Raw genomic sequence first — 26,053 nt, forward strand, 5'->3', positions numbered from 1 at the left:
CATTGGTTCAGAAGAAGATCGATAAAGAGTCAGAGATCAGAGGTGTCAGACAAGCTGACTGATGGATTCAACGTTAACTCATTCTGCCATGTATTTTGATACATAGAAGCCAAACGTCCTATATAATGGATAACGCCCTATTGCAAAACATGTTTTTAAACCAAAAATGCATGCATTTAATAAAAAAAATATTTCTTGAAGGTGTTCATATTCTTTAAGATTTTTTTTTACAACCCTTTTTTGTCCTTCTAGGCTTGGGCATTTTCACACAGAGTATTTAACATGGGATTTGAAGTGGATCAGCATCAAAATCCATGTGAACATACCCCTTCTTTTGGTGCTATATTATTGGGTCCTTTTATTTTAGTAGTCCTTGATCTGTGATCTCAAAATTGTACAAAATTGTATCACTACTTTACGAAATAATGGCGCATTACCTGGTTGTATTTTATTAAAAAACTATTAGCCAATACGTATACAGGATCATACAGGAATGCGAGTTCACCCGATTTCTGCATTGTTACTAGTCATCAATCGTGACTTGATCTCTGTGATTTTAAATAGGGCTGCAAATAAACCTACAGCGAGAACGTATCTTATGAATATTCATTATCAGAAAGTGTGAATAATTCAAAAATGGTAATAAAAAAATTATATGTTTTCTATATATGTACTAGAATTGTATCCGTGTAGCTGAATGAGAACGTGTCCTCAGAAAATTACATCGAAAATCATGTTTTTGTGTTAAATGTATTTTTTTGATTTTTGACATTTTTTTCCATATCACAATGTTTATTTAAAAAAAAATAAATTTAAATCTTGCAATTTTCACACCGGCCACCAGGGCTATGTTAGACTCTATTCCTGTTGTTTCAGGAAATCCACACATTTAGACCACACTCAGTATTTGGTCGGTATTTTACATCAGTAGTTGTAAACCAAAACCAGGAGTGGGTGATAAATCTAGAAGGGGTGACGTGTTTCTATTATACTTTTCCTCTGATTGTTCCACTTCTGATTTTAGCTTAAAAATACTAATGTAAAATACTGACCAAATACTGAACATGTGAACATGGCCTTAATATAAGTGATACTCTCTCGTTGCTTTTCACTAAGTACTTTCAAGGAAAAGCATAACGTCATCTAGTGTAATAGAAAGCCTTCTTGACAATATTTTATATTTTATCTGACCCACTTGTCATGCAATGTGATTATTATGCCTTACTTCGGTGTTCCCCAGTTAGAAATAAAAAGACATTGAAAGATACTTTACATTCACAAGTTAGTTCTTTTTTTTTTTTAATCCACTACCATATTTTTCAATTCTTCTGTATCAGAAAAAGTTTTAGCTGCAATACTTTATGCAGCTCATAGATCTTAGTGGTTCTGTTTCCGAAATTCAAAAAGAAGACAATTTTCCCTAATCTAATACAATTAATGGAAAACCAGCAGGAAGGATATGTACCGTATGTGTGTATATGTATGTATTATATATATATATATATATATATACACACACACACACACACACACACACACATACACAGACCGTACATACCAAAAGTTTGGACACACCTTCTCATTTAAAGAACTATGAATTAACACATGTGGAATTATATACTTAACAAAAAAGTGTGAAACAACTGAAAATATGTCATATTCTAGGTTCTTCAAAGTAGCCACCTTTTGCTTTGATGACTGCTTTGTACACTCTTGGCATTCTCTTGATGAGCTTCAAGAGATATTCACTGTGTAACATCCCTGGCGGTGTGCTAATGTGGCACCCCAGGGGTCTGGTTTCCACAGTAACGGCAGTGTTATGTCTGAGAGCAGGTGGGAGGTCTCTTGGTCAGGAATCCTATGCATGCCACACCTCCTGCCCAGTCCTGGGAGGGGAAGAACTTTCCCTATATAAACCTGGGGCTGAGGCAGGGTTAGGGAGTGGAGAGGGAGAGTTCAGCCAGGAGGGCTGACAGGGAGCTGTGGCTCCGGCTGGGCCCAGCTCCTGGGCCATGCCAGAAGTAGAGAAGAGAAGCAGCATAGGAAGAAACAACAGGAGCTCTGTGGGAGCAGTGTTACAAAGAGTCAGGGGCTGGCAGCTGCAGAGCTCGCCCTGACTGAGAAGATTTCTTACCGGACCCGGAGTCCGAGGCTGTGGGGACTAACTCCTACCCAGCAGCAGAATCCGTCAGGCAGGGGATTTCAGGTCCTCTGGCCAAGAAACCCGAAGGCACGGTCACACGCATGGGACCAGCACCGCCGTCGTGGAGCGGAAGCTACTAGAAGGCCCCGAGTCACCGGCCATACGGGTGAGCACCACACGGTACACTCAGGGACGTGGGCTACTTATACTCGCTTCTAGCAAGGTAGCCAGAAGAGTATCGTTAGTTTGGGAGGCCTACAACTCCGCCTGGCCAGGGGAGATCCCATCTGCTCAAGGATTGACCAGGCCCCAACCGCTAGCCAGTACTCCAGGAGGGTCTATCCTTGTCACCAGTAAAGACCCTGAACTACACTGCATCGTCTCTGAGTGGTTCCTGCTACCCCCATCATCCACGTCGGCTGCCCTGAGGCCATACCCCTCCCGTTGGGGGTTATACCATCCACGCTGCACCATCCTTCCACCGGCCTCAGCGGTCTGCCCTGCAGCGGCAGCTCCATAGCTGCATTCAACGGGTGGCGTAGTCGTCCATCATCTACCGCTGATACAGCGCCACTTAGTCTGACTCCCTGGGCACGGACCGGATCACCGCCACGAGACTACAACCCTCAAGAGATCCGGCTCCGGGTAAGCTCCCGCGTGCGCAACGCAACGCGACACAGGCCCAGGGGCGCGTCAGCTTTTGGCGTAGTCGGCAGGATCTCGTGCCCGCAACCACCGGGTACTGCGTGCCTGAAAAAGACTGTTCAAACTTACCTGTGGTGAAGATTCCCGCCATCCGGCACCATCTTCCGCTTCCTTCCCGCCATCGGTGGAGTTTTCCCGCCATCCGGCGCCATCTTCAGCCTTCTTCCCGCCACACGTGGAGTTTTCCCGCCATTGGACGCCATCTTGAGGACGCCGCACGGGAAGAAGAGGGGCGTGGACTCCGAAAGCGCGCGAGAACTGAAGCCCCGCCTCACGTCCGGTCGTTGCGTAAGGTCCTGGAAGGAGCCCAGCAGACGCCGACGTCACAGGAGCGCGACGGAAGGTCCTCAACCCTGACGATCCACTGCGGAGCCGCGGCCTACGGAAGAGGATCATCGCAAGGTAGGCCACGGTCCACTAGGGGGGAGAAGGATGTCTGATACGGAGGAGAGCTTCACCGCTTCAACCCCCGCCAGCGCCACCGCTGTTGCGGTCATGCCTTTCACCATGCCCTATATCCCGGGGGCAGCCTGGCTACCCCAGTACTCAGGGGAGTCACATACCCTGCATGACTTTAGAGAAAAGCTGGATAGCCTCTTCCAGGTGTATCCCCTCACAGAGGAGCAAAAAGTGAGCATCCTGGTGGCCCAATTAACCGGGGCAGCCCAAAGGGAGGTAAAGTCCTGGCCACCTGGGAGGAGGACTGTCGCAGAGATACTAACCCAGCTAACCGAGGAGGAGCTGCAGTACTACCAATACGAGGAAAGCCAAGAGGACCCGGACGGGTCTGAGGACTACCCTCAGGAGGGAGCACAAAGAGGACATAGCTACTGAAGGGAAGTAGCGTGAATAAAGAGCTGTAAATAGTTACCCGTGAGGGTACAAGGACTGCTGCTAATTAAAATATGGTCCCCGTTGGGATTAGTGAATTGTTCCCCGTGTGTCCCTATCCCTTACCAGGCTGAGGACTGTGAGCAGCCATCCCCTATCCCTTACCAGGCTGAGGACTGTGAGCAGCCAATCCTTATCCCCACTGGCCGAGGACTGAGAGCGGCCATATCCTGTAAATAATTATGTGTTTCTAGTAATTTATAGGAGTCCTTGGTGGATTTACCGGGAATCCTTTGTACAGTTAGGGGAGCGTAACCCAGGATGGACTAAAAGACTGTTAAGGACTCGGGGCAGGACAGACCCCTACCTGGTTACGTCTCCCTGTTTTGGTGAAATGGACACCTTGCTTTTCTTCAAAGACTGCACCCGGTTGCGGACACGCCGTAACCATCTTTATGTGTTTTTCTTATTGTATTATTATTGTTTATACCTTGTTATGTTTTTCTAAAAATATGTTTAGTCCCGGAGTACTAAATTTCACTAGGGGAAAATGTGGCACCCCAGGGGTCTGGTTTCCACAGTAACGGCAGTGTTATGTCTGAGAGCAGGTGGGAGGTCTCTTGGTCAGGAATCCTATGCATGCCACACCTCCTGCCCAGTCCTGGGAGGGGAAGAACTTCCCCTATATAAACCTGGGGCTGAGGCAGGGTTAGGGAGTGGAGAGGGAGAGTTCAGCCAGGAGGGCTGACAGGGAGCTGTGGCTCCGGCTGGGCCCAGCTCCTGGGCCATGCCAGAAGTAGAGAAGAGAAGCAGCATAGGAAGAAACAACAGGAGCTCTGTGGGAGCAGTGTTACAAAGAGTCAGGGGCTGGCAGCTGCAGAGCTCGCCCTGACTGAGAAGATTTCTTACCGGACCCGGAGTCCGAGGCTGTGGGGACTAACTCCTACCCAGCAGCAGAATCCGTCAGGCAGGGGATTTCAGGTCCTCTGGCCAAGAAACCCGAAGGCACGGTCACACGCATGGGACCAGCACCGCCGTCGTGGAGCGGAAGCTACTAGAAGGCCCCGAGTCACCGGCCATACGGGTGAGCACCACACGGTACACTCAGGGACGTGGGCTACTTATACTCGCTTCTAGCAAGGTAGCCAGAAGAGTATCGTTAGTTTGGGAGGCCTACAACTCCGCCTGGCCAGGGGAGATCCCATCTGCTCAAGGACTGACCAGGCCCCAACCGCTAGCCAGTACTCCAGGAGGGTCTATCCTTGTCACCAGTAAAGACCCTGAACTACACCGCATCGTCTCTGAGTGGTTCCTGCTACCCCCATCATCCACGTCGGCTGCCCTGAGGCCATACCCCTCCCGTTGGGGGTTATACCATCCACGCTGCACCATCCTTCCACCGGCCTCAGCGGTCTGCCCTGCAGCGGCAGCTCCATAGCTGCATTCAACGGGTGGCATAGTCGTCCATCATCTACCGCTGATACAGCGCCACTTAGTCTGACTCCCTGGGCACGGACCGGATCACCGCCACGAGACTACAACCCTCAAGAGATCCGGCTCCGGGTAAGCTCCCGCGTGCGCAACGCAGCGCGACACAGGCCCAGGGGCGCGTCACTTGCATAGTGCACCACCTCCCACTATGCAAGACCGCAATCTTACCTGTCAATCCGGCCAGCAAACCTTGCTCCCGTTCATGCTGTGTACATGTCTCTTGTCTGATTGCTTAGGGCGGCGGCCCGGTTACTTCCTGATTCTTATAGCTGATGTGGGCACACTCCTAATGCGTCCCCAGCCTATTGCTGTGAGTCACTGGATATTTAAACCCCCTCCACCCAGAAGGAGGTGCCTGAGCAACACCTTCACTCAGTTTGTCTTTGCAACTGAATTGCCAGGTCCTGTACTGTATCTTGTATGTTTCTGCCACTCTGGGGGCTGCATACTCAGACCTGTTACCTGTGACTTCTAGTCTGGTTCTGCCACTCTGGGGGCTGCATACTCAGACCTGTTACCTGTGACTTCTAGTCTGTTTCCGCCACTCTGGGGGCTGTATACCCAGGCTCGTTCTTGTATCTCGTTGCAGTATCAGTTCCTGTCTGAACTGTCTCCTAGCCTGTTACCTGTTTGTCTCTATGTCCGTACCTTCCCTTTTCTTGCAGTGTCTGAACCTGCACCTAACTCCAACTCGTTGTCTCTGTACTTCTGTTTGTGAGTTTTGTGTTCACTCGATACTTCATAGTAAGCACCTTGTGTGTATCTGGTTCTGCTTGTCCCTTTTCCCTTCCTCCGTGTCTACCTCCTGTGTTCTAGCCATCTTCCTGTATTTTCCAGTCCGTTCCACGTGAACAGAGTCCTGTCCTCTCTGCCTGCACCTTCAGCCCCGTTCGGCTCTGCTTGCTCGCCGCGCCAGTGGTTTCCCTCTGCTCTGCCTTGCCCACCACTCCGGCGGTTCCGCTCTGCTCTGCCTTGCCCACCGCTCCGGCGGTTTCGCTCTGCTCTGCCTAGTCCACCGCACCTGCGGTTTCGCTCTGCTCTGCCTAGTCCACCGCACATGCGGTTTCGCTCTGCCCTGCCTTGTCCACCGCACCTGCGGTTTCGCTCTGCTCTGCCTTGTCCACCGCTCCGGCGGTTCCTCTCTGCTCTGCCTTGACCACCGCTCCGGCGGTTCCTCTCTGCTCTGCCTTGACCACCGCTCCGGCGGTTCCTTTCTGCTCTGCCTTGTCCTCCGCTCCAGCGGTTTCGCTTTACTCTGCTAGTCTACCGCATCTGTGGCTCTGTTCCTGTCTCCCAGTCTGTACTGGACCCTATCCAGCCTGCACTCCAACCTACTAGTACCTCCCTGTCTGCACTCCAGCCATGCTTGCCAGTATCTCCCTGTCTGCATACCAGCCGTGCTTGCCAGTGCCCACCTGTCTGCATACCAGTCGTGCTTGCCAGTGCCCACCTGTCGGCCTACCAGCCGTGCTTGCCAGTGCCCACCTGTCTGCATACCAGCCGTGCTTGCCAGTGCCCACCTGTCTGCATACCAGCCGTGCTTGCCAGTGCCCACCTGTCTGCATACCAGCCGTGCTTGCCAGTGCCCACCTGTCTGCATACCAGCCGTGCTTGCCAGTACCCACCTATCTGCATACCAGCCGTGCCTGCCAATACCCACCTGCCTGTATGCCAGTCTAACTTGCCTGTTCCTGCATTCCCCGGTGTGAGTCAACAGCTGTGACCGGGGTCTGACATGGAGTAGCACCTGGTCCCTCTGCTCGGTTCCTCCTTGGTTCACGGAGTCGACTGAGCCGCCGTGCGACCTTGGTCGGATCGGGTTGATACTTAGTTACGCCCCTCCAGGCACTCCTCGGTTCATGGTACAGTGGGATCACTAATCACGCTCACGCCAGTCAGTCCGGGCACGAGTGTAACACACTGGAAATGGTTTTCACTTCACAGGTGTGCCCTGACAGGTTTAATAAGTGGGATTTCTTGCCTTAAAAATGGGGTTGGGACCATCAGTTGTGTTGTGCAGAAGTCTGGTGGATATACAGCTGATAGTCCTACTGAATGGACTGTTAGAATTTGCATTATGGCAAGAAAAAAGCATCTAAGTAAAGAAAAACGAGTGGCCATCATTACTTTAAGAAGTGAAGGTCAGTCAGTCAGAAAAATTGGGCAAACTTTGAAAGTGTCCCCAAGTCCAGTTGCAAAAACCATCAAGCACTACAAAGAAACTGGCTCACATGAGGACCGCCCCAGGAAAGGAAGACCAAGAGTCACCTCTGCTTCTGAGGATGTTTATCAGAGTCACCAGCCTCAGAAATCGCAGTTAACAGCAGCTCAGATTAGAGACCAGGTCAATGCCACACAGAGTTCTAGCAGCAGACACATCTCTACAACAACTGTTAAGAGGAGACTTTGTGCAGCAGGCCTTCATGGTAAAATAGCTGCTAGGAAACCACTGCTAAGGACAGGCAACAAGCAGAAGAGACTTGTTTGGGCTAAAGAACACAAGGAATGGACATTAGACCAGTGGAAATCTGTGCTTTGGTCTGATGAGTCCAAATTTGAGATCTTTGGTTCCAACCACCGTATCTTTGTGCGACGGAGAAAAGGTGAACGGATGGATTCTACTTCCTCCGTGAAGCATGTAGGAGGAGGTCTGATGGTGTGGGGGTGCTTTGCTGGTGACACTGTTGGGGATTTATTAAAAATTGAAGGCATACTGAACCAGCATGGCTACCACAGCATCTTGCAGCGGCATGCTATTCCATCCGGTTTGCGTTTAGTTGGACCATCATTTATTTTTCAACAGGACAATGACCCCAAACACACCTCCAGGCTGTGTAAGGGCTATTTGACCAAGAAGGAGAGTGATGGGGTGCTACGCCAGATGACCTGGCCTCCACAGTCACCAGACCTGAACCCAATCAACATGGTTTGGGGTGAGCTGGACCGCAGAGTGAAGGCAAAAGGGCCAACAAGTGCTGAGCATCTCTGGGAACTCCTTCAAGATTGTTGGAAGACCATTTCCGGTGACTACCACTTGAAGCTCATCAAGAGAATGCAAGAGTGTGCAAAGCAGTCATCAAAGCAAAAGGTGGCTACTTTGAAGAACCTAGAATATAAGACATATTTTCAGTTGTTTCACACTTTTTTGTTAAGTATATAATTCCACATGTGTTAATTCATAGTTTTGATGCCTTCAGTGTGAATGTACAATTTTCATAGTCATGAAAATACAGAAAAATCTTTAAATGAGAAGGTGTGTCCAAACTTTAGGTCTGTACTGTATATATATATATATACAAAATCACACAAAAATCATCAATGGAAATCAAATTTATTAACCAATGGAAGCCTGGATTTGGAGTCACCCCCAAAATTAAAGTGGAAAAACACACTGCAGGCTGATCCAACTTTGATGTAATGTCCTTAAAACAAGTCAAAATGAGGCTCAGTATTGTGTGTGGCCTCCACGTGCCTGTATGACCTTCCTACAACGCCTGGGCATGCTCCTGATGAGGTTGTGGATGGTCTCCTGTGGGATCTCCTCCCAGATATGGACTAAAGCATCCGCCAGCTCCTGGACAGTCTGTGGTGCAACGTGACGTTGGTGGATGGAGCGAGACATGATGTCCCAGATGTGCTCAATCAGATTCAGATCTGGGGAACGGGCGGGCGAGTCCATAGCTTCAATGCCTTCATCTTGCAGGAACTGATGACACACTCCAGCCACATGAGGTCTGGCATTGTCCTGCATTAGGAGGAACCCAGGACCAACCGCACCAGCATATGGTTTCACAAGGGGTCTGAGGATCCCACCTAATGGCAGTCAGGCTACCTCTGGCGAGCACATGGAGGGCTATGCGACCCTCCAAAAAAATGCCAAACCGGTCATGGTGAAGGATGTTGCAGGCAGAAGATCACTCTCCACGGCATCTCCAGACTCTGTCACGTCTGTCACATGTGCTCAGTGTGAACCTGCTTTCATCTGTGAAGAGCACAGGGCGCCAGTGGCGACTTTGTCAATCCTGGTGTTCTGTGGCAAAAGCCAAGCATCCTGCATGGTGTTGGGCTGTGAGCACAACCCCCATCTGTGGACGTCGGGCCCTCATACCACCCTCATGGAGTCGGTTTCTAACCGTTTGTGCAGACACATGCACATTTGTGGCCTGCAGGAGGTAATTTTGCAGGGCTCTGGCAGTGCTCCTCCTGTTCCTCCTTGCACAAAGGCGGAGGTAGCGGTCCTGCTGCTGGGTTTTTGCCCTCGTACAGCCCCCTCCATGTCTCCTGTTGTACTGGCCTGTCTCCTGGTAGCGCCTCCAGCCTCTGGACACTACGCTGACAGACACAGAAAACTTTCTTGCCACAGCTCACATTGATGTGCCATCCTGGATGAGCTGCACTACCTAAGCAACTTCTGTGCATTGTAGAGTCCGTCTCATGCTACCACGAGTGTGAAAGCACAACCAACATTCAAAAGTGACCAAAACATCAGCCAGAAAGCATTGGTACTAAGATGTGGTCTGTGGTCCCCACCTGCAGAACCACTCCTTTATTGAGTGTGTCTTGATAATTGCCAATAATTTCCATCTATTGTCTATTCCATTTGCACAACAGCATGTGAAATTGATTGTCAATCAGTGTTGCTGTTAGAACCCTACTGTTTGTTTTTCCCATCTTGTGTTTTGCGGTCATGTGACCATCTGCCTTTATATTCCAGCTCCACCTTTTTGGCTGTGCTGGACTTCAGTGTTGTTTGACTGTTTTGCTAGCCAGGTGCTTCTGTGCCTTTCTCTGTCAGTTCGCTTGGTCCTTTTGGGACCTCTAGTACCTTTTTGTCAGTTTATCTTTTTGTTTATCTTTTAATCTATAGGTCTTCGCTCAGACTAGCCTAGGACTAGGCGGGTCTGTTCACTAGGAACAGGAAGCCCGCTACATAGCAGGGATTCAGCTTAGTCTTACTGCAGGGAAAGCTTTCCCCTTCTTTCCTTAGTACTTGTTGCAGATCATAACAGTAAGTCCAGCCTTAAAAATATTTATACGGGGATCAGTATGGCTTCAGTCCAGGATTTGGCTCGTCGCTTGCAGGGGTTGACTCTGGAGGTGCCCGAGCTCCAGCAACACGTGAGTAGCTGTTCCGGAGTGCATTTTGTGGAACCCAAGTAGGACTGCCGGATGTTTTTTATGGTAAACAGAAAGATTTTTTTTCCTTTAAAAATGCTTGTTTGTTATATTTTCGTTTGAGACCAAGGTCCTCTGGGAATGAATCACAGCGCATTGGTTTTATTATGTCACTTTTGCGCAATGAACCACAAGGGTGGGCCTTTTCTCTTCAACCTAATGATCCATGCTTGAGATCGGTAGAAGAGTTTTTTTTCTGCTATGGGTCTATTAGATGACGATCCTGATCGAATCTCATCTGCTGAGGCAGAACTCAGGCATTTGAATCAGGGGTCAGATGATGTTGAGATTTATTGCACACACTTTAGAAGGTGGGCTTCATAAGTCAGATGGAATAATCCTGCCCTGAAATGTCTATTTCTTGCTGGTCTGAGTGAAAGGGCTAAGGGTTTGCTAATTGCATTCCCCGCACCTGAGACTCTGCAGGATGCCATGCAATTAGCTGTTCGTGTGGATAGGAGGCTGAGATCTAGGCAGAATGAGGTAAAGACTCCTGTAATGCCAGGTCCTAGTCCCCAGAAAATCTGCTCAGACAGCGGAGAACCGATGGAAGTTGGGGCGATGTCGCTCTGCTCTCAGGAAAGAGACCGGAGGTTCGCCGAGGGATTGTGTCTTTATTGTGGTAAAGCTGACCATTTGATTAAGTATTGTGAGCTTCGTTTAAGTAAAGAAAAAAAAAAGGTCAGGTAAGCCCGTATAGCTTGTTTACGCTCTGCAGGAGTATTTCTTTCAGGGAGTACTACTTTACAGGAAAATTTGATTGAATTTCAGGTATTTGTGGATTGTGGTTCAACACTTAATGTGATTGATAAAGGGTTTTTGGAAAAACTTAAATTGAAATTCAAACCTTTGTCATCACCTATTTCTGTGATTGCTATTGATAACACTCCCTTGAAATGTATTACTCACAAGGTTGCTGCATTTCCCCTCACTATCAATGGACTTCACCTAGAAATTTTGGACTTGGTTGTATTAGATAATTTACCCTCTCCGGTCGTTCTAGGATTGCCTTGGTTAAAACTGCACAATCCTTTGCTGGACTGGTCTACTAATATGATAAAGTCATGGAGTCCGAAATGCTATGATAAATGTTGTAATGGTTGCATTGCGGCTGTGGGAAAAGGGGAATTACCTGTACCTATTCAAGATTTTTGGAGGGTTTTTTCGGAGGAGGAGTCGCAAATTTTACCTCCACATAGGGATTATGATTGCGCCATTGAGTTTATTCCGGGAGCTAAACTTCCCAAGAGTCGCTTGTTTAATCTAACTATCCCTGAAAGAAAGGCCTTGGAGGAGTACATACAGACTGGCTGCTGGTCACATTAGACCTTCTAAGTTGCCTGTGGCAGTTGGATTTTTCTTTGTTAAAAAAAAGGACGGGAGTTTGAGTCCATGTCTGGATTTTAGTGAAATTAATAAGATTACTGTACGCAATTCCTACCCATTGCCGTTAATTCCTGACTTGTTTAAACAGTTAGTGGGGGCCAAGTGGTTCTCTAAGATTGATCTCCGGGGGGCATACAATTTGTTACGAGTGAAGGAGGGTGATGAATGGAAAACTGCTTTTAACACTCCGGTAGGTCATTTTGAGAATCTGGTGATGCCTTTTGGAATTACCAATGCACCTGCATTTTTTCAGAACCTTATTAATGACATCCTGAGACCTTTGATTGGTAAGAATGTGGTTGTGTATTTGGATGACATTTTGATTTATTCGCCAGATCTAGAGTCCCATTGGCAGAGTGTATGTGACGTTTTGCAGTTATTGAGTGATAATTCACTCTTTGCTAAGCTGGAGAAATGTGAGTTCGCTGTGCAGAAAATTAGTTTTTTGGGCTACATTGTCTCCAGCGAGGGCTTTGAGATGGACCCGGTGAAGGTTCAGGCTGTGCAGGAATGGCCTAGGCCTATTGGTTTGAAATCTATACAGAGATTTTTGGGTTTTGCCAATTATTACAGGAAATTCATTAAAGAATTTTTCTGTGATTGTTAAGCCTCTAACTGATCTCACCAGGAAAGGTGCGAATACGGTCCAATGGACTACTGAGGCCATTGAAGCGTTTAAGTATCTCAAAGAGAGGTTCAGTTCAGCCCCTATCGTTATGCAGCATGATGAGACCAAGCCTTTTTTGGTCGAGGTCGATGCTTCATCAGTGGGGGTCGGAGCAGTTTTGTCTCAGGAGAACAGGGACGGAGTACATCCTCGTGCCTTCTTTTCGAAAAAATTTTCGGAAACCGAATTGAATTATGATGTTGGAAATCGGGAGTTGCTGGCTATTAAACTCGTGTTTGAACATTGGCGTCATTTTTTGGAAGGCGCTCGATTTCCTATTCAGGTTTTCACAGATCATAAGGATTTGATCTATCTGGATGCTGCCAAGCGCTTGAATGCCCGTCAACCTAGGTGGGCACTTTTTTTTTCTTGGTTTCATTTTTCTGTTACCTATATCCATGGTACTAAGAATGTTAAAGCCGATGCTTTATCTCGCAGCTTCTCTCCTGCAGTCGGTGCCGAGGAGGAGGAGAGCATTTTACAGAAAGGAGTGGTAGTGGCGGCACTGGACTCCGTTTTGAAGAATGGGATTCTAAACGCTCAAGATGATGCTCCATCTAACACTCCCAATGGGAGGTTGTTCGTGCCTAGAGCCTTTAGGAGAGATTTGTTTGTGGAGTGTCATGAGTCTCGGTTGGCAGGTCATCCAGGAATTTCTGAGACTAAGAGACTTATCAGTCGCAGTTTTTGGTGGCCTGGATGGCAGAAAGAAGTCATCAAGTAAGTGCGTCAATGTACTGTGTGTGCTAGGTCAAAGGCTTCACATACTCCAGCTGCGGGGTTACTTTTCCCTCTGGAGGTCCGTAGTGCGCCTTGGACGCGTCTCACAATGGATTTTATTGCTGATCTTCCCGTGTCCGAGGGTTTTACTGTTATCTGAGTGGTCGTGGACTGTTTTAGTAAGATGTGTCATTTGGTTCCATTCATTAAGTTGCCCTGCGCCAAGACACTTGCTAAGGCGTTTGTTAAGGAGATTGTCAAGCTCCATGGCGTTCCCACGGATATTGTTTCTGATAGAGGACCTCAGTTTGTGGCTCGCTTTTGGCGTGCTTTTTGTGACAGGTTGGGAGTCCATTTGTCATTTTTGTCTGGGTATAATCCTGATTCTAATGGACAGACTGAAAGAAAGAACCAGGATGTTGAGCAGTTTTTGCGTTGTTTTGTGGCGGACAATCAAGAGGGGTGGTCTGAGTTTCTGCCTCTCGCAGAATTTGTTCTTAACAATCATACATCCTCCTCAGCTGGGTGTTCTCCTTTTTCTATATTCCTTTATTCTATAGGTCTTCGTTCAGACTAGCCTAGGACTAGGCGGGTCTGTTCACTAGGAACAGGCAGCCCGATACATCGTAGGGATTCAGCTTAGTCTTACTGTAGGGAAAGCTTTCCCCTTCTTTCCTTAGTACTTGTTGCAGATCATAACAGTTGCTTCCTAAGTGGACAGTTTGATTTCATAGAAGTTTGATTCACTTGGAGTTATATTCTGTTGTTTAAGTGTTCCCTTTATTTTTTGAGCAGTATATATATATATATATGTATATATATATATATATATATATATATATATATATATATATATATATATATATATATATATATATACCGTATATTCCGGCGTATAAGACGACTTTTGAAGACTGAAAAATCTTCTGTCTAGTCTGGGGTCGTCTTATACGCCGGTAATGCTTTTGAACTTTCAGAAATTGACATGCGGGGATACTCTGGGGGTGTTAATAAGCTGCCGTGGCCGTATCCCTGCCATGTCGGAGTTAATATAAGGTGGAGGGAGTTAAAATACGGCGGCGGTAGGTCCAGACAGTCAGCGCTTCTGTGCTGAAACTGACACATCGCAGTGTCTTCCCAGCTCTGGACACAGCGCAGGGCTTCTGTGCCGACAGCTTTCACTTGTCACAGAAGCGCTGCGCTGTGTCCGGAGCAGGGAAGTTCGCATCGCTTCTGTGACAATATATGAAAAGCCGGCAATTCAGCAGCGGCATAAGCCGGCACCCGACAATTTAGAATAGAAAGAATAGAGCTTCACACATAGATTAGATAGATAGAAACATGTCAGTCACATATATATGAAGTACAGTGACAGTATTGCTTACTGTACTTGTCATTTAGTGTAAAGGATTTATTAAAACAAATAATAGTGTTTTCATGCACCGTCTCTTTAAAAAAGCCGGCCGGCATTTCAGCATCTGTACCCGACAATTTATAACAGACAGAATAGAGCTTCACACATAGATTAGATAGATAGAAACATGTCAGTCACATATATATGAAGTACAGGGACAGTGCTGGTTACTGTACTTGTCATCTAGTGTTAAAATAACGGATTTATTTAAAAAAAAATTGGCGTGGGGTTCCCCTTAATTTTAGTCTCTAGCGGAGGTTAAGCAGACGGCTGGGGCAGATGTTTGAAGCCTGGGAAGGGGGTAATACCCACGGAGCTTCCCAGGCTACTAATATCAGCCCCCAGCTGAATACCTAGCCTTTACTAGCTATTAAAATGGGGGATCCCAAAAAAATGACGTGGGGTCCCCCCTATTTTAATAGCTAGCAAAGGCTAGGCAGACAGCTGGAGGCTGATATTAGTAGCCCAGGAAGGGTGCCATGAATATTGGCCCCCTCCCAGGCTAGAAACACCAGCCGTCAGCCGCCCCAGAAATGGCGCATTCATAGGATGCGCCAATTCTGGCACTTAGCCTCGCTCTTCCCACTGCCCTGTAGCGGTGGCAGTGGGGTAATAGGGCTGGGGTTGATGTCAGCTTATAATGCCAGCTGACATCAAGCCCAGGTTAGTAATGGAGAGGCGTCTATAAGACACCCCCATTACTAACCCCATAGTCAAAGTTAAAAAAAACACAAACACCCAGAATAAAGTCCTTTAATTGAAATAAAGACACAAATCTTTATTGTTCTAAATTAAACCATACTTACCATCACGCCCATTCCAGCTGAAGCCAACGATCTCCTGCAATAAAAGTAAAATAATAAAGCAACCTCATCCTTACCTTTCCATGGTTCCCAGGACAGCTCCAGCTCTGCTACATCGAGATGACAGGCTGGACCGCAGCAGAACGCTGCCATCCAGCCTGTCATCCCGCAGACACTGAGAAGCGCAGGCATGCTTCCGCTCCTCAGCGTCTCTCTGTGACGGCATCCAGATGAGCCGACAATGAACTCAGCTCACCTCCTGGACGTCCGTCACTGACAGCGTGGGAAACTTCTACTGCGCATGCGGGGAGCAGGAGAATTTTCCCACGCTGTCAGTGACGTGCATGAGGTGAGCCGAGTTCATTGGACATGATCTCGGCTCATCTGGATGCCGTCACAGTCAGACACTGAGGAGCACAAGCATGCCTGCGCTTCTCAGTGTCTGCCGCATGGCAAGCTGAACGGCAGCGTTCTGCTGCGGTGCAGCCTGTCATGTGAATGTAGCAGAGCTGGACCGGTCCTGGGAACCATGGAGAGGTAAGGATGAGGTTGGTTTATTATTTTTCTTTTATTGCAGGAGATCGTTGGCTTCAGCTGGAATGGGCGTGATGGTAAGTATGGTTTAATTTAGAACATTAAAAAATTGTGTCTTTATTTCAATTAAAGGACTTTATTCTGGGTGTTGTGTTTTTTTTAATTACTTTACTAGAAATTCATGGTGGTCATGTCTAATATTGGCGTGACCCCATGAATTTCGGGCTTAGGGCCAGCTGATAATGCCAAGCTGGCCCTAACCCCTTTATTACCCAGTGAGCCACCGCACCAGGGCCCTGGATGAGTTGGGTACAGCGCCAGAAGATGGCGCTTCTATGAACGCGCCATTTTCCGGGGCGGCTGCGGACTGCAATTTGCAGCGGGGGGGGGCCCAGAAAGCTTGGGCCTCCCTGCGCTGCGGATTCCAGCCCCCAGCTGCCTAGTTGTACCTGGCTGGACACAAAAATAGGGCGAAGCACCATGTATTTTTTTTTTAAATTATTTCATGAAATAATTTAAAAAAAAAGGGCTTCCCTATATTGTTGTGTCCGGCCAGGTACAAATAGGCAGCTGGTGGTTGGGTGCAGCCCGTTCCTGCCTGCTGTACCTGGCTGGACACAAAAATATGGCGAAGCCCCACGTCAACATTTTTGGGAAAAATTAATTACAAAATTAATAATTTAGGGACTGCATCTTTATTAACCCCTCAATTGTCATTTAGTGTTAAAATAAAGGATTTTTTAAAAAGAAAATTGGCGTGGGATCCACCATCATTATAGTCTCTAGCGGAGGTTAAGCAGACGGCTGGGGCAGATGTTTGAAGTCTGGGAAGAGGGTAATACCCACGGAGCTTCCCAGGCTACTAATATCAGCCCCCAGCTGAATACCTAGCCTTTACTAGCTATTAGAATGGGGGACCCCCCCAAAAAATGACGTGGGGTCCCCCCTATTTTAATATGTTTATGAGTGACAGTTTTCCTGCTATATACCTGCATGTCATAAGAATTTAAATTAAAAAAAGGACAATGTTAAATTCAAATCTGTTTTTTTAAAATTTTTACCGGTGTTTGGTATGCGTTGGAAAAGGGGTAGTCTTATACGGTGAATATATCCTAAACTCGATATTTTAACAGGAAAGTAGGGGGGTCGTCTTATACACCAGGTCGTCTTATACGCCGGAATATACGGTATATATATATATATATATATATATATATATATATATATATATATATATATATATATAGTTTTTTTTTATATCTGTATAGGGCTTCTACACTAATGGCAGTGCTGGTGAGTTGGGTAGTTTGAGACTAACTGTTTCACTAAGAAAATCTTCTATTTTAACGATTCATCAGCTCTAACAGATTGCATCAGGTTTTTATTTTAAATGTTTGTTTTTTTTGTTTTGTTTTTTTTTTGGTATTTTTTGTCATATCACAAGCTGTATTTAAAGAAAAAAAAATAGTACAATTTTCATTCTGACTACTGGGGCTATTCTAGATTCCCTGTACTTTCAGTAAGTCAGCATGTACATTAGACGCAATAGGCTGACTCTGATCCTATCTTTTGTATTGAAGCATCTAATGAGCGTGTGCAAAGGCCATTATGAAGGGAGAACAGGTTGAGCTAAGACATCAGCTATTGTGAATAGTGGATCCTGTATTATCTGTTGTGCATAGAGGTGTTACCTGTCATTGTAATCCTGCCTCTGATGACAAGGAAACTGCTGCAAACTCTTCTTGAAAGGATGGAAAGTAAAATAGCGCAGTGGTAAGTGTGAAAATTGCAAGATTACTAATTTGGTCTTTTAACAAAGATCAAAAATACACGTTACATATCAGTGTTAAACAATAGATAATTTTCTAACAGCACATTCCCCTCATACATGTAAGTGACTGTGGGGGTAATCTCCACACAAGGTAGACGCTGGCATCTGTCTCTGACAACAGCGACTGGAGCTGAGCTCCGATTGCTGCTGTTAACCATTTAAATGCTGCTGGTAATCTCTGGCAGTGGCGTTTAAATAGAGTTGTTGCTGGTGCTCGTGAGCACAAACTACCATCAGCCCTCCATGATGCGATTGCGGGGCACTGATTGACACCATGGCGGCCAGAGGCCTGCTAAAGACCCCGCCTTTGCCATTTTGGTACTCCTGTGAAACTCAACTTTCGGCTATAGTTCACTATTGATCAGATGATCTTTGGTTTATGTCCGCTTAGAAAGTCTAAAAAAATTTAAGAAAAAAAATGGAAAAGTTTGAAAAAAAAATATAAACATAAAAATTCAAATCACCTTTCTATCCCTTGCTAAAAATAAAGTAATTAAAAAACAACAATCCATCATGTCTGGTATCACTGCTTCCATAAACGTGCGGTCTATGAAAATATAAAAATTAATTAACTCACAGGGTAAACACCATAAAGAGAAAAAAAAATCCAAAATTACAGAGTTTTATTTGGTCACCTCACTTAAAAAATGCAATAAGAGATACAAATGTGATCTGTACCTCAAATTATTATTATTAAAATTGTCAGCTCATCACACAAAAAACCCACAAGAAAACAATCCCTGAAATGGCTCAATCAACAAAAAATGTACAAAAATTACAGATTTTTTTTTATTTTTTTTTATAAACGTCAGAATTATTTTTCACCATCAAATCCTGGTTCCCTGTGAACAATATTATTTCATACCCTACTCCGATCCCCTACTGTGACTCGGAGACGCTCATTAGTAGGAAAACACAGTAATTACCGGCCATTAATTTACACTCTGCAGTATTGGCTGCAATAAAACTCCTACTAAAACATACTGGATTTATACTCAATCAATATTATTTTATTACTTACCAGGAATTTCCCCAAAGTTGATATAAGGTTCTTGGAAAGTATGTTTCTCTTGGTTTCTAGCAATTAGAAAGACCCCAAGGAAAGACAAGAGGCACCTGCAGGAACACAATGAGTTATACATATAGGCAATGTCATATATGCTGCTGGCGGCTTCAAATCCAAATATCCCGAGTCCCTGATATAAGTGATTACATTATATAACTTTATAGACCTTCATAAAATTGGAGAGATTGGAGAAAAGCTTAATCGGGGGATGGAAAGCCAAGCAAAGAAAAAGGCTCCATAAATAAGGAGAACACAAAGTTTGATAGATGACGAGAATACATTATTATTTGGCAGAGCCAAAGGTTATCTCTGCACCGTGTTAATCTGTTTAATGCAAAAAAAAAGTTTTAAATCCACAGTTATAAATATATCAGGCATTCGTCACCGGAGAAAGAAATCTGACATGACCGTGAAGGCAGCCATGCATATATTACCAAAATCCCCAAAACCCATCCTCCTCCATCACAGCCCACACTGTTCCCATAGAGTAGATACCGCAAGCCCAACCCAACGTCCCTTCTTTATTAGCTGCGTCAACCATAATCGAAAATGCAGGACAATGACAGAATATTTTTAGGGAGGTGAATAAGGCATGCATTCAGTTATTGATATTAGTAATTTATTAACCCCGTCACGCCGTGGCCATTTTTCCATTTTCATTTTTTTCCTGCCCTTCTTCCAAGAGCCATAACTTTTTTTATTTTTCCATCAATATAGCCCTACGAGGGTTTGAAAGGAAAGGGGGAAAAAAATTCAAAGTGCCTTGAAATAGCAAAAAAAAGTGCAATTTCACAAGTGTTTTTTCTTTTTTTTTTTAAATTATTTAGCATGTTCACTATATGGTAAAACTGACCTGGCAATATGATTCTCCAGATTAGTACGAGTACGCAGATACCAAACATTATTATTATTATTAATTTATATAGCGCCATTGATTCCATGGCGCTGTACATAAGGGGTTACATAAAATAAGAATATCACTACAGTAAACAAACTAACAATGATAGACTGGTACGGAGGGAAGAGGACCCTGCCCTTGCGGGCTTACATTCTACAGGAGTGGGGAGGAGACAGTAGGTTGGGGGGGTTGCAGTAGTAGTAGCTTCGGCGCTGTTGAGGAGGCAGTGTGGTCATTGCAGGCTGTAAGCTTTCTTGAAGAGATGGGTTTTCAGGTTCCGTCTGAAGGATCCGGATGTGGTGGATAATCGGACATGTTGATGCACAGAGTTCCAGAGGATGGGGGATATTCGGGAGAAATCTTGGAGGCGATTGCGTGAGGAACGGATAAGTGTGGAGGAGAGAAGGAGGTCGTGGGAGGACCGGAGGTTACGTGAGGGAAGATATCGGGAGATTAGTTCAGAGATGTACGGAGGAGAGAGGTTATGGATGGCTTTGTAGGTCAGTGTTAGTAGTTTGAACTGGATGCGCTGGGCAATTGGGAGCCAGTGAAGCGATTTGCAAAGGGGCTTAGCAGAGGAGTTGCGAGGCGAGAGATGAACAAGTCGTGCAGCAGAGTTGAGGATGGACTGGAGGGGTGCGAGAGTGTTAGCAGGGAGGCCACAGGGGAGGATGTTGCAATAGTCGAGGCGGGAGATGATGAGGGCATGCACAAGCAGTTTAGTAGAGTTAGGTTTGAGGAAAGGACGGATTCTGGAAATATTTTTGAGCTGGAGGCGACAGGAGGTGGCGAGAGCTTGGATGTGGGGTTTGAAGGACAGGGCAGAGTCAAGGGTTACTCCGAGGCAGCGGATTGTCGGTACAGCGGAAAGAGTGATGTCGTTTATTGTGATAGATAGATCAGGTGGGGAAGATATGCGAGATGGGGGAAAGATAATGAGTTCAGTTTTGTCCACATTGAGCTTGAGGTAGCGAGAGGAGAAGAAGGAGGATATGGCTGCTAGACATGCTGGGATTCTGGACAGCAGAGAGGTGACGTCTGGGCCAGAGAGGTAGATCTGGGTGTCATCAGCGTACAGATGGTACTGGAAGCCATAGGATTTTAGGAGCTGTCCCAGGCCAAGGGTATAGATTGAGAAGAGTAGGGGTCCTAGGACAGAGCCTTGAGGGACTCCAACAGAGAGGGGGGTGGGTGAGGAGGTAGCGTGGGAGTGGGAGACGCTAAATGTGCGGTTAGAAAGGTATGAGGAGATCCAGGATAGGGCAAGGTCTTTGACGCCAAAGGAAGAGAGGATCTGTAGTAGGAGGTAATGGTCAACTGTATCGAAAGCAGAAGACAGGTCAAGTAGAAGGAGTACAGAGAATTGTCTGTTAGCTTTGGCTGTAAGTAGGTCATTGGTGATTTTAGTAAGGGCAGTTTCGGTGGAATGGTGGGGGCGGAAGCCGGATTGTCGGTTGTCGAAGAGAGAGTTAGATGAAAAGTGGGAGGAAATGGGAGCAGCGATATGGGGCGATAGCTGGACAGGGTGGATGGGTCGAGGGATGGCGTTTTGAGGATGGGCGTGATTGTGGCATGTTTGAAGGCATGTATGTGTATAGTTTTTTTTATTTAAGTGGTAAAAAAAAATTCGGAAATTTGTCAAAAAAAACCCCAAAAACACAAAACCACTTTATTGTGATGCCATTTTCCGAGACCCATAATGTTTTCGTTTGCAGGATATGGGGCCGGGTGAGGGCTTATTTTTTGCGCCCTTAGCAGACGTTTTTAATTATGTAATTTTGGGGTAGATACGATGTTTTGATCGAGTGTTATTGTATTTTATTGGAATGTTGCCGAGGCCAAACAAACATAATTCTGGTGTTTCGATTGCTTTGTCATTACGCCATTTACCGATCGGATTAATTTATTTTATATTTTGATAGATCGGAGCACTGCTATGTATAGTTAAAATCACGATCGCCTATGAATGCCAGCTAAATGCTGACTTTAAACAGAAGGATCATAACGACAGACACGGGGGTCTTCAGCAGATCCCCGACTGTAATGACAACACATTGGAGCCCCACGATCACTTTCCAGGCGTTCCGATGGGAAATGACGTAGCCCCTGCAGGCGTGTGTTGAATGCCGCTGTCAGAAATTGACAGAGGGATTTAACAGGTTAACACCCACAGACCCATGGATGTTAGAGGCATGTACACGTACCGTACATCTTATGTCAGCACGGGGTCAAACAGGATGTCAGGTTTAGATAACCTATTTTTTGTACCCAAATTCTGAGTTAATAGAGGTGGAAATAAGGGGTATCCATGTTCAGGATCCTCGTCTTTGGCCAAAATACAGAATGATTACAAACTGGGTATCTTTCTATCTGTAATGTTTAATTTCCCCTGTGGTGGCGCTGCAGGGAAGCTATATACCTTATGCCAGGTTGCCCCACAGATTGTTGTCTACTGCTTGAGGTTCTGGTAGGGAGATAATGAGCTGATCATAAGGCCCTCCACTGCCAAGAGAACTTTCTAAGGGCCTTGTCACACTGATTTCTCCTACGTTCAGTGGACCTCTTCGGGCTTATGTCTGAATGGGCCTGCAAAACAGGATTCGGGCATATGCGCCCGACAAGGCCATTGACTACATTGGTGCAGACAGAGTCATTGTTTGTTTTGTCGTGCATCATTTTCGGCCGTATATGTGTATTGGAGGCGGCCAGCAAGACTTAGTCAACTGCGACAGGGCCGCTTAACGTAGGAGAAAATGTATCTAAGGGCCCTAAAAAGTTGGGGTTGTACAAAGAAGATCCTTCAGATAAATATTATTTAATGATTTTGGATAATTTTGCTTTGTGTCACTACTTATTCATAGATGGTAAGCTCTTGTGATTAGGGCTCTCGATCTTATTGTTGCATTGTGCACCGGTTTGTTGCTGTTCGGTGTCCAATATTGTTTGTACATGAATTCTCTAAAATGCGCTGCATCAATAAAGAAAGATTATTGGAATTTTGTTGTTCCAGATACTGTTGTTTCAGGAGAACATCTGTCGGTCACTAGCGCCTCCTTCCTACTCCCCTCTTCATAGACATCATCTCCTATCTCAGTAATGTGAAAATATGTATTCACTGAAGACACATTTTATCGGTGAATTCTGAGTGATTGATTAGTTCAAGAGGAGAAAGAAGCAGTTTTCTCTATGAAGATACATTACAATATTTTCACGTGTACTACTTAATTTTAAAAAAAGAAATAAATAAAACGATAGTTACTTATTAAGTTTAGTACTGACTCTTGTCAGAAAACATTTGGGGATTCAACATGATAGCAGAATTCCCTTTTTTGGAAAAACAAACAAACAAAACCCAACAAAATATTGCTACAGCTCTGTCCATTCCCAGAAGACACGTCTGTCAAGCAGATTTGTTCTCCTTTAGAAATGTCACAATATATTAAGGATAGAAACTTCGGGTTGTAACACTGTCTGATTATGGCTGGGCCTGAAACAGCCTCAAAAAGCAAATGATTTTAGGCAGCAAGATGTTGAATTTTGATATTTAAAGTATCTAGTAAACTATTTATACACATAAATCAGTTGTGTATCTACCGGGGAGGACTGGGCCGCCCCGGGCCGCTTACTCACTGGGGGCCCACCCGGAGGTATTTTTACTGCTAACTATATCAGTGTGTGCAGCACGCCGATACAGTTAAGCCCTGTGGTAGAGCGAGGAGACATGATGTTCCTGCGCTAACGCTCTCCAATCAGTAGACTGCAGGTTGCTTTAAGCCTCCGGTCTACAGAATGGCAGGGCAATGCACTGGTCGAGGCGCTGATGCATGCACACGATGCCAGAGTTCCGGCACAGTAACGCCATTGTGCCGTGCCAGGAGTCTGATGTCCTGCGTGTGCGATGACAGCACGCTAGTCCGCCTGCGCTATACTTCGTCAGGATCATGGACAGCACGGTGGCGCAGTGGTTAGCACTGCAGCCTTGCAGCGCTGGGGTCCTGGGTTCAAATCCCACCAAGGACAACATCTGCAAGGAGTTTGTATGTTCTCCCTGTGTTTGCGTGGGTTTCCTCCGGGTTCTCCGGTTTCCTCCCACACCCCAAAGACATACTGATAGGGAATCTAGATTGTGAGCCCCGATGGGGACAGCGACGATAATGTATGTAAAGAGCTGCGGAATATGTTAGCGCTATATAAAAATAAAGATTATTATTATCATGGCTTAGGCGAGTATATGATGTTTTTTATTTTAAAATTTGTGGTGTGACTGTGGGAGCATGATTAAGTATGGGGGGGCCCTAATACACTTTAGAGACTACTATGAGGAGCCCTTATACAGTGTGGGCCCTCCATAAGGTGTGGGGGCCATTATACAGTGTGGGAACTAATGTGGGGCCATTATACAGCGTTGCAGCTAAGTGGGGGCCATTATACAGAGTGGCAGCTAATGTGGGGGCCATTATAAAGTTTGGGGCCTACCTCGGGGGCCATCATACAGTGTGGGGACTACTGTGGTGGGCTATTATACACTGTGGGAGCTAATGCGGGGGCCATTATACACTGTGGGGACTATTGTGAGAGTCATTATACAGTTTGGAGGCTACTCTGGGGGCCATTATACAGTGTGGGGGTTTTATACACTATGGGGGCCATTACACAGTGTGTGGACTACTGTGGGGGTCATTATACAGTGTTTTGGGGGAGTTGTGGGTCTATTATACTGTGTATAGTTGAGATGTGGGCCATCATACCATGTATAAGGGAGCTGCGGGCCCATCATGCTGTGTATGGAGGAGCTGTGGGTTCACCATACTGTGTATGGGGAACCTGCACATGGAGGAGCTTGGAACATGACTCAATGTTAAGTGGACATTTAAGAAGCATTATTGTTATATGAGCACTAAGAATATTGTGAACATCAAAGGTGCACATAGGGCATTATTACTTTTTAGGGGTAAAAAATGTGGACACTGTTTTCTATGGCAATTTTACAGGGCATTAATATTTTCTAGGGGGCAATTTTTCCATCTAGAGGGCACAGTAATGGCCATTACTATGTGGGGCAGTAAGAGGAACCCTTTTTTGTACTACACAGCAGGTGCAGTAACAGGGACACATACTGCTGCAGGGGTTCAATATTGAGGTGTCAGCAGGATAATGAGTTTGTGCAGGTTGAGAATACAGTAGTGTTCAAAGTAACAGTGTGTTCAAAAACATGAGTTAAGCACAAAATCTTTATACTAGTTTTTATTTCCATGCATTGGAAACGATGTATACTGTTTTATAATTCAAAACATAAAGAGAAATGTATATAAAAGTTTAACTACTTTACAGAAAATAACAAAAAATGAACATTGGGCTGTTCTAAAAAACAGCAGTGTCGGCATTTGTCTTTACAAACTCACAATATGTAGCCTTTTTTTTTTTTGAGGATTTAAGATTCCTGTGAAGCACTAACCTAATATTTAGTTATATACCTACAGTTTTTTAGAACTGCTTCACATAGAGTTAAACAACTTCTGGCACCTGTCAACTGTTATTCCCGCCCAGGATGCTTTGACTACATTCCACAAATTTTTTATATTTGTTGGTTTTGTCTCAGAAACTGCATTTTTGATGTCACCCCACAAGTGTTTTATCAGATTACTAGATGGTGGCCCGATTCTAACGCATCGGGTATTCTAGAAAAGGTATGCGGCCGACCGGGCGCAATCAGCAGAACGTTGTTTAAATTTGGCGCCAAAATCGCTGATTGGTCGCGGCCGGCAACCGCGACTAATCAGCAAAACGGTGTTTAAATTTGCCGGCAATATCGGTGATTGGTCACGGGTGGCGGCCGCGACCAATCAGCGAACTGTGTTAGTGAGGACCGGAGAGCTTGTTTAAATTTGGCGATAAAATTGACCAATCAGCAGAGCGTTGTTTAAATTTGCCGGCAATCTCGCTGATTGGTCTCGGCCGGCCGGCGACCGCGACCAATCAGCAGAGCGGCGTTTAAATTTGCCGCCCATCTCGCTGATTGGTCACGGCCGGCCACCGCGACCAATCAGCACAGGGGCATTCAAATTTGCCGCCCATCTCGCTGATTCGTCGCGGTCAGCCACCGCGACCAATCAGTACAGCGGCATTCAAATTTGCCGCCCATCTCGCTCATTGGTCGCGGTCAGCCACCGCGACCAATCAGCAGAGCGGCGTTTAAATTTGCCGCCCATCTCGCTGATTGGTCGCGGTGGCCGACCACGACCAATCAGCAGAGCGGCGTTTAAATTTGCCGCCCATCTCGCTGATTGGTCGCGGTGGCCGGCCGCGATTAATCAGCAGAGCGGCGTTTAAATTTGCCGGATATCTCGCTGATTGGTCGTGGCCGGCCACCGCGACCAATCAGCACAGCG

The 26,053-nt window shown here is 46.0% G+C and overlaps 1 protein-coding gene and 1 long non-coding RNA gene across 3 annotated transcripts in view; one reads left to right on the top strand and one right to left on the bottom strand.

Annotated features, from left to right (window-relative positions):
* Positions 1–26,053, top strand: part of LOC141265915 (uncharacterized) — a 104,645-nt gene that overhangs the window by 71,139 nt on the left and 7,453 nt on the right. The window lies entirely within an intron of this gene.
* The window catches only part of NIPAL2 (NIPA like domain containing 2), a 192,014-nt gene that overhangs the window by 17,550 nt on the left and 148,411 nt on the right, over positions 1–26,053 (bottom strand). For both annotated transcript variants that reach the window (XM_073679609.1, XM_073679607.1), the window contains exon 10: positions 18,722–18,816. In XM_073679609.1, coding sequence (XP_073535710.1) covers positions 18,722–18,816 — 95 coding nt within the window. The remainder of the gene's footprint in view (positions 1–18,721; positions 18,817–26,053) is intronic.

The sequence above is a fragment of the Phyllobates terribilis genome, unplaced genomic scaffold, assembly GCF_046119375.1.
Source record: "Phyllobates terribilis strain yellow unplaced genomic scaffold, ASM4611937v1 Scaffold_4__5_contigs__length_816908805, whole genome shotgun sequence".
In the NCBI taxonomy this organism is placed as follows: Eukaryota; Metazoa; Chordata; class Amphibia; order Anura; family Dendrobatidae; genus Phyllobates; species Phyllobates terribilis.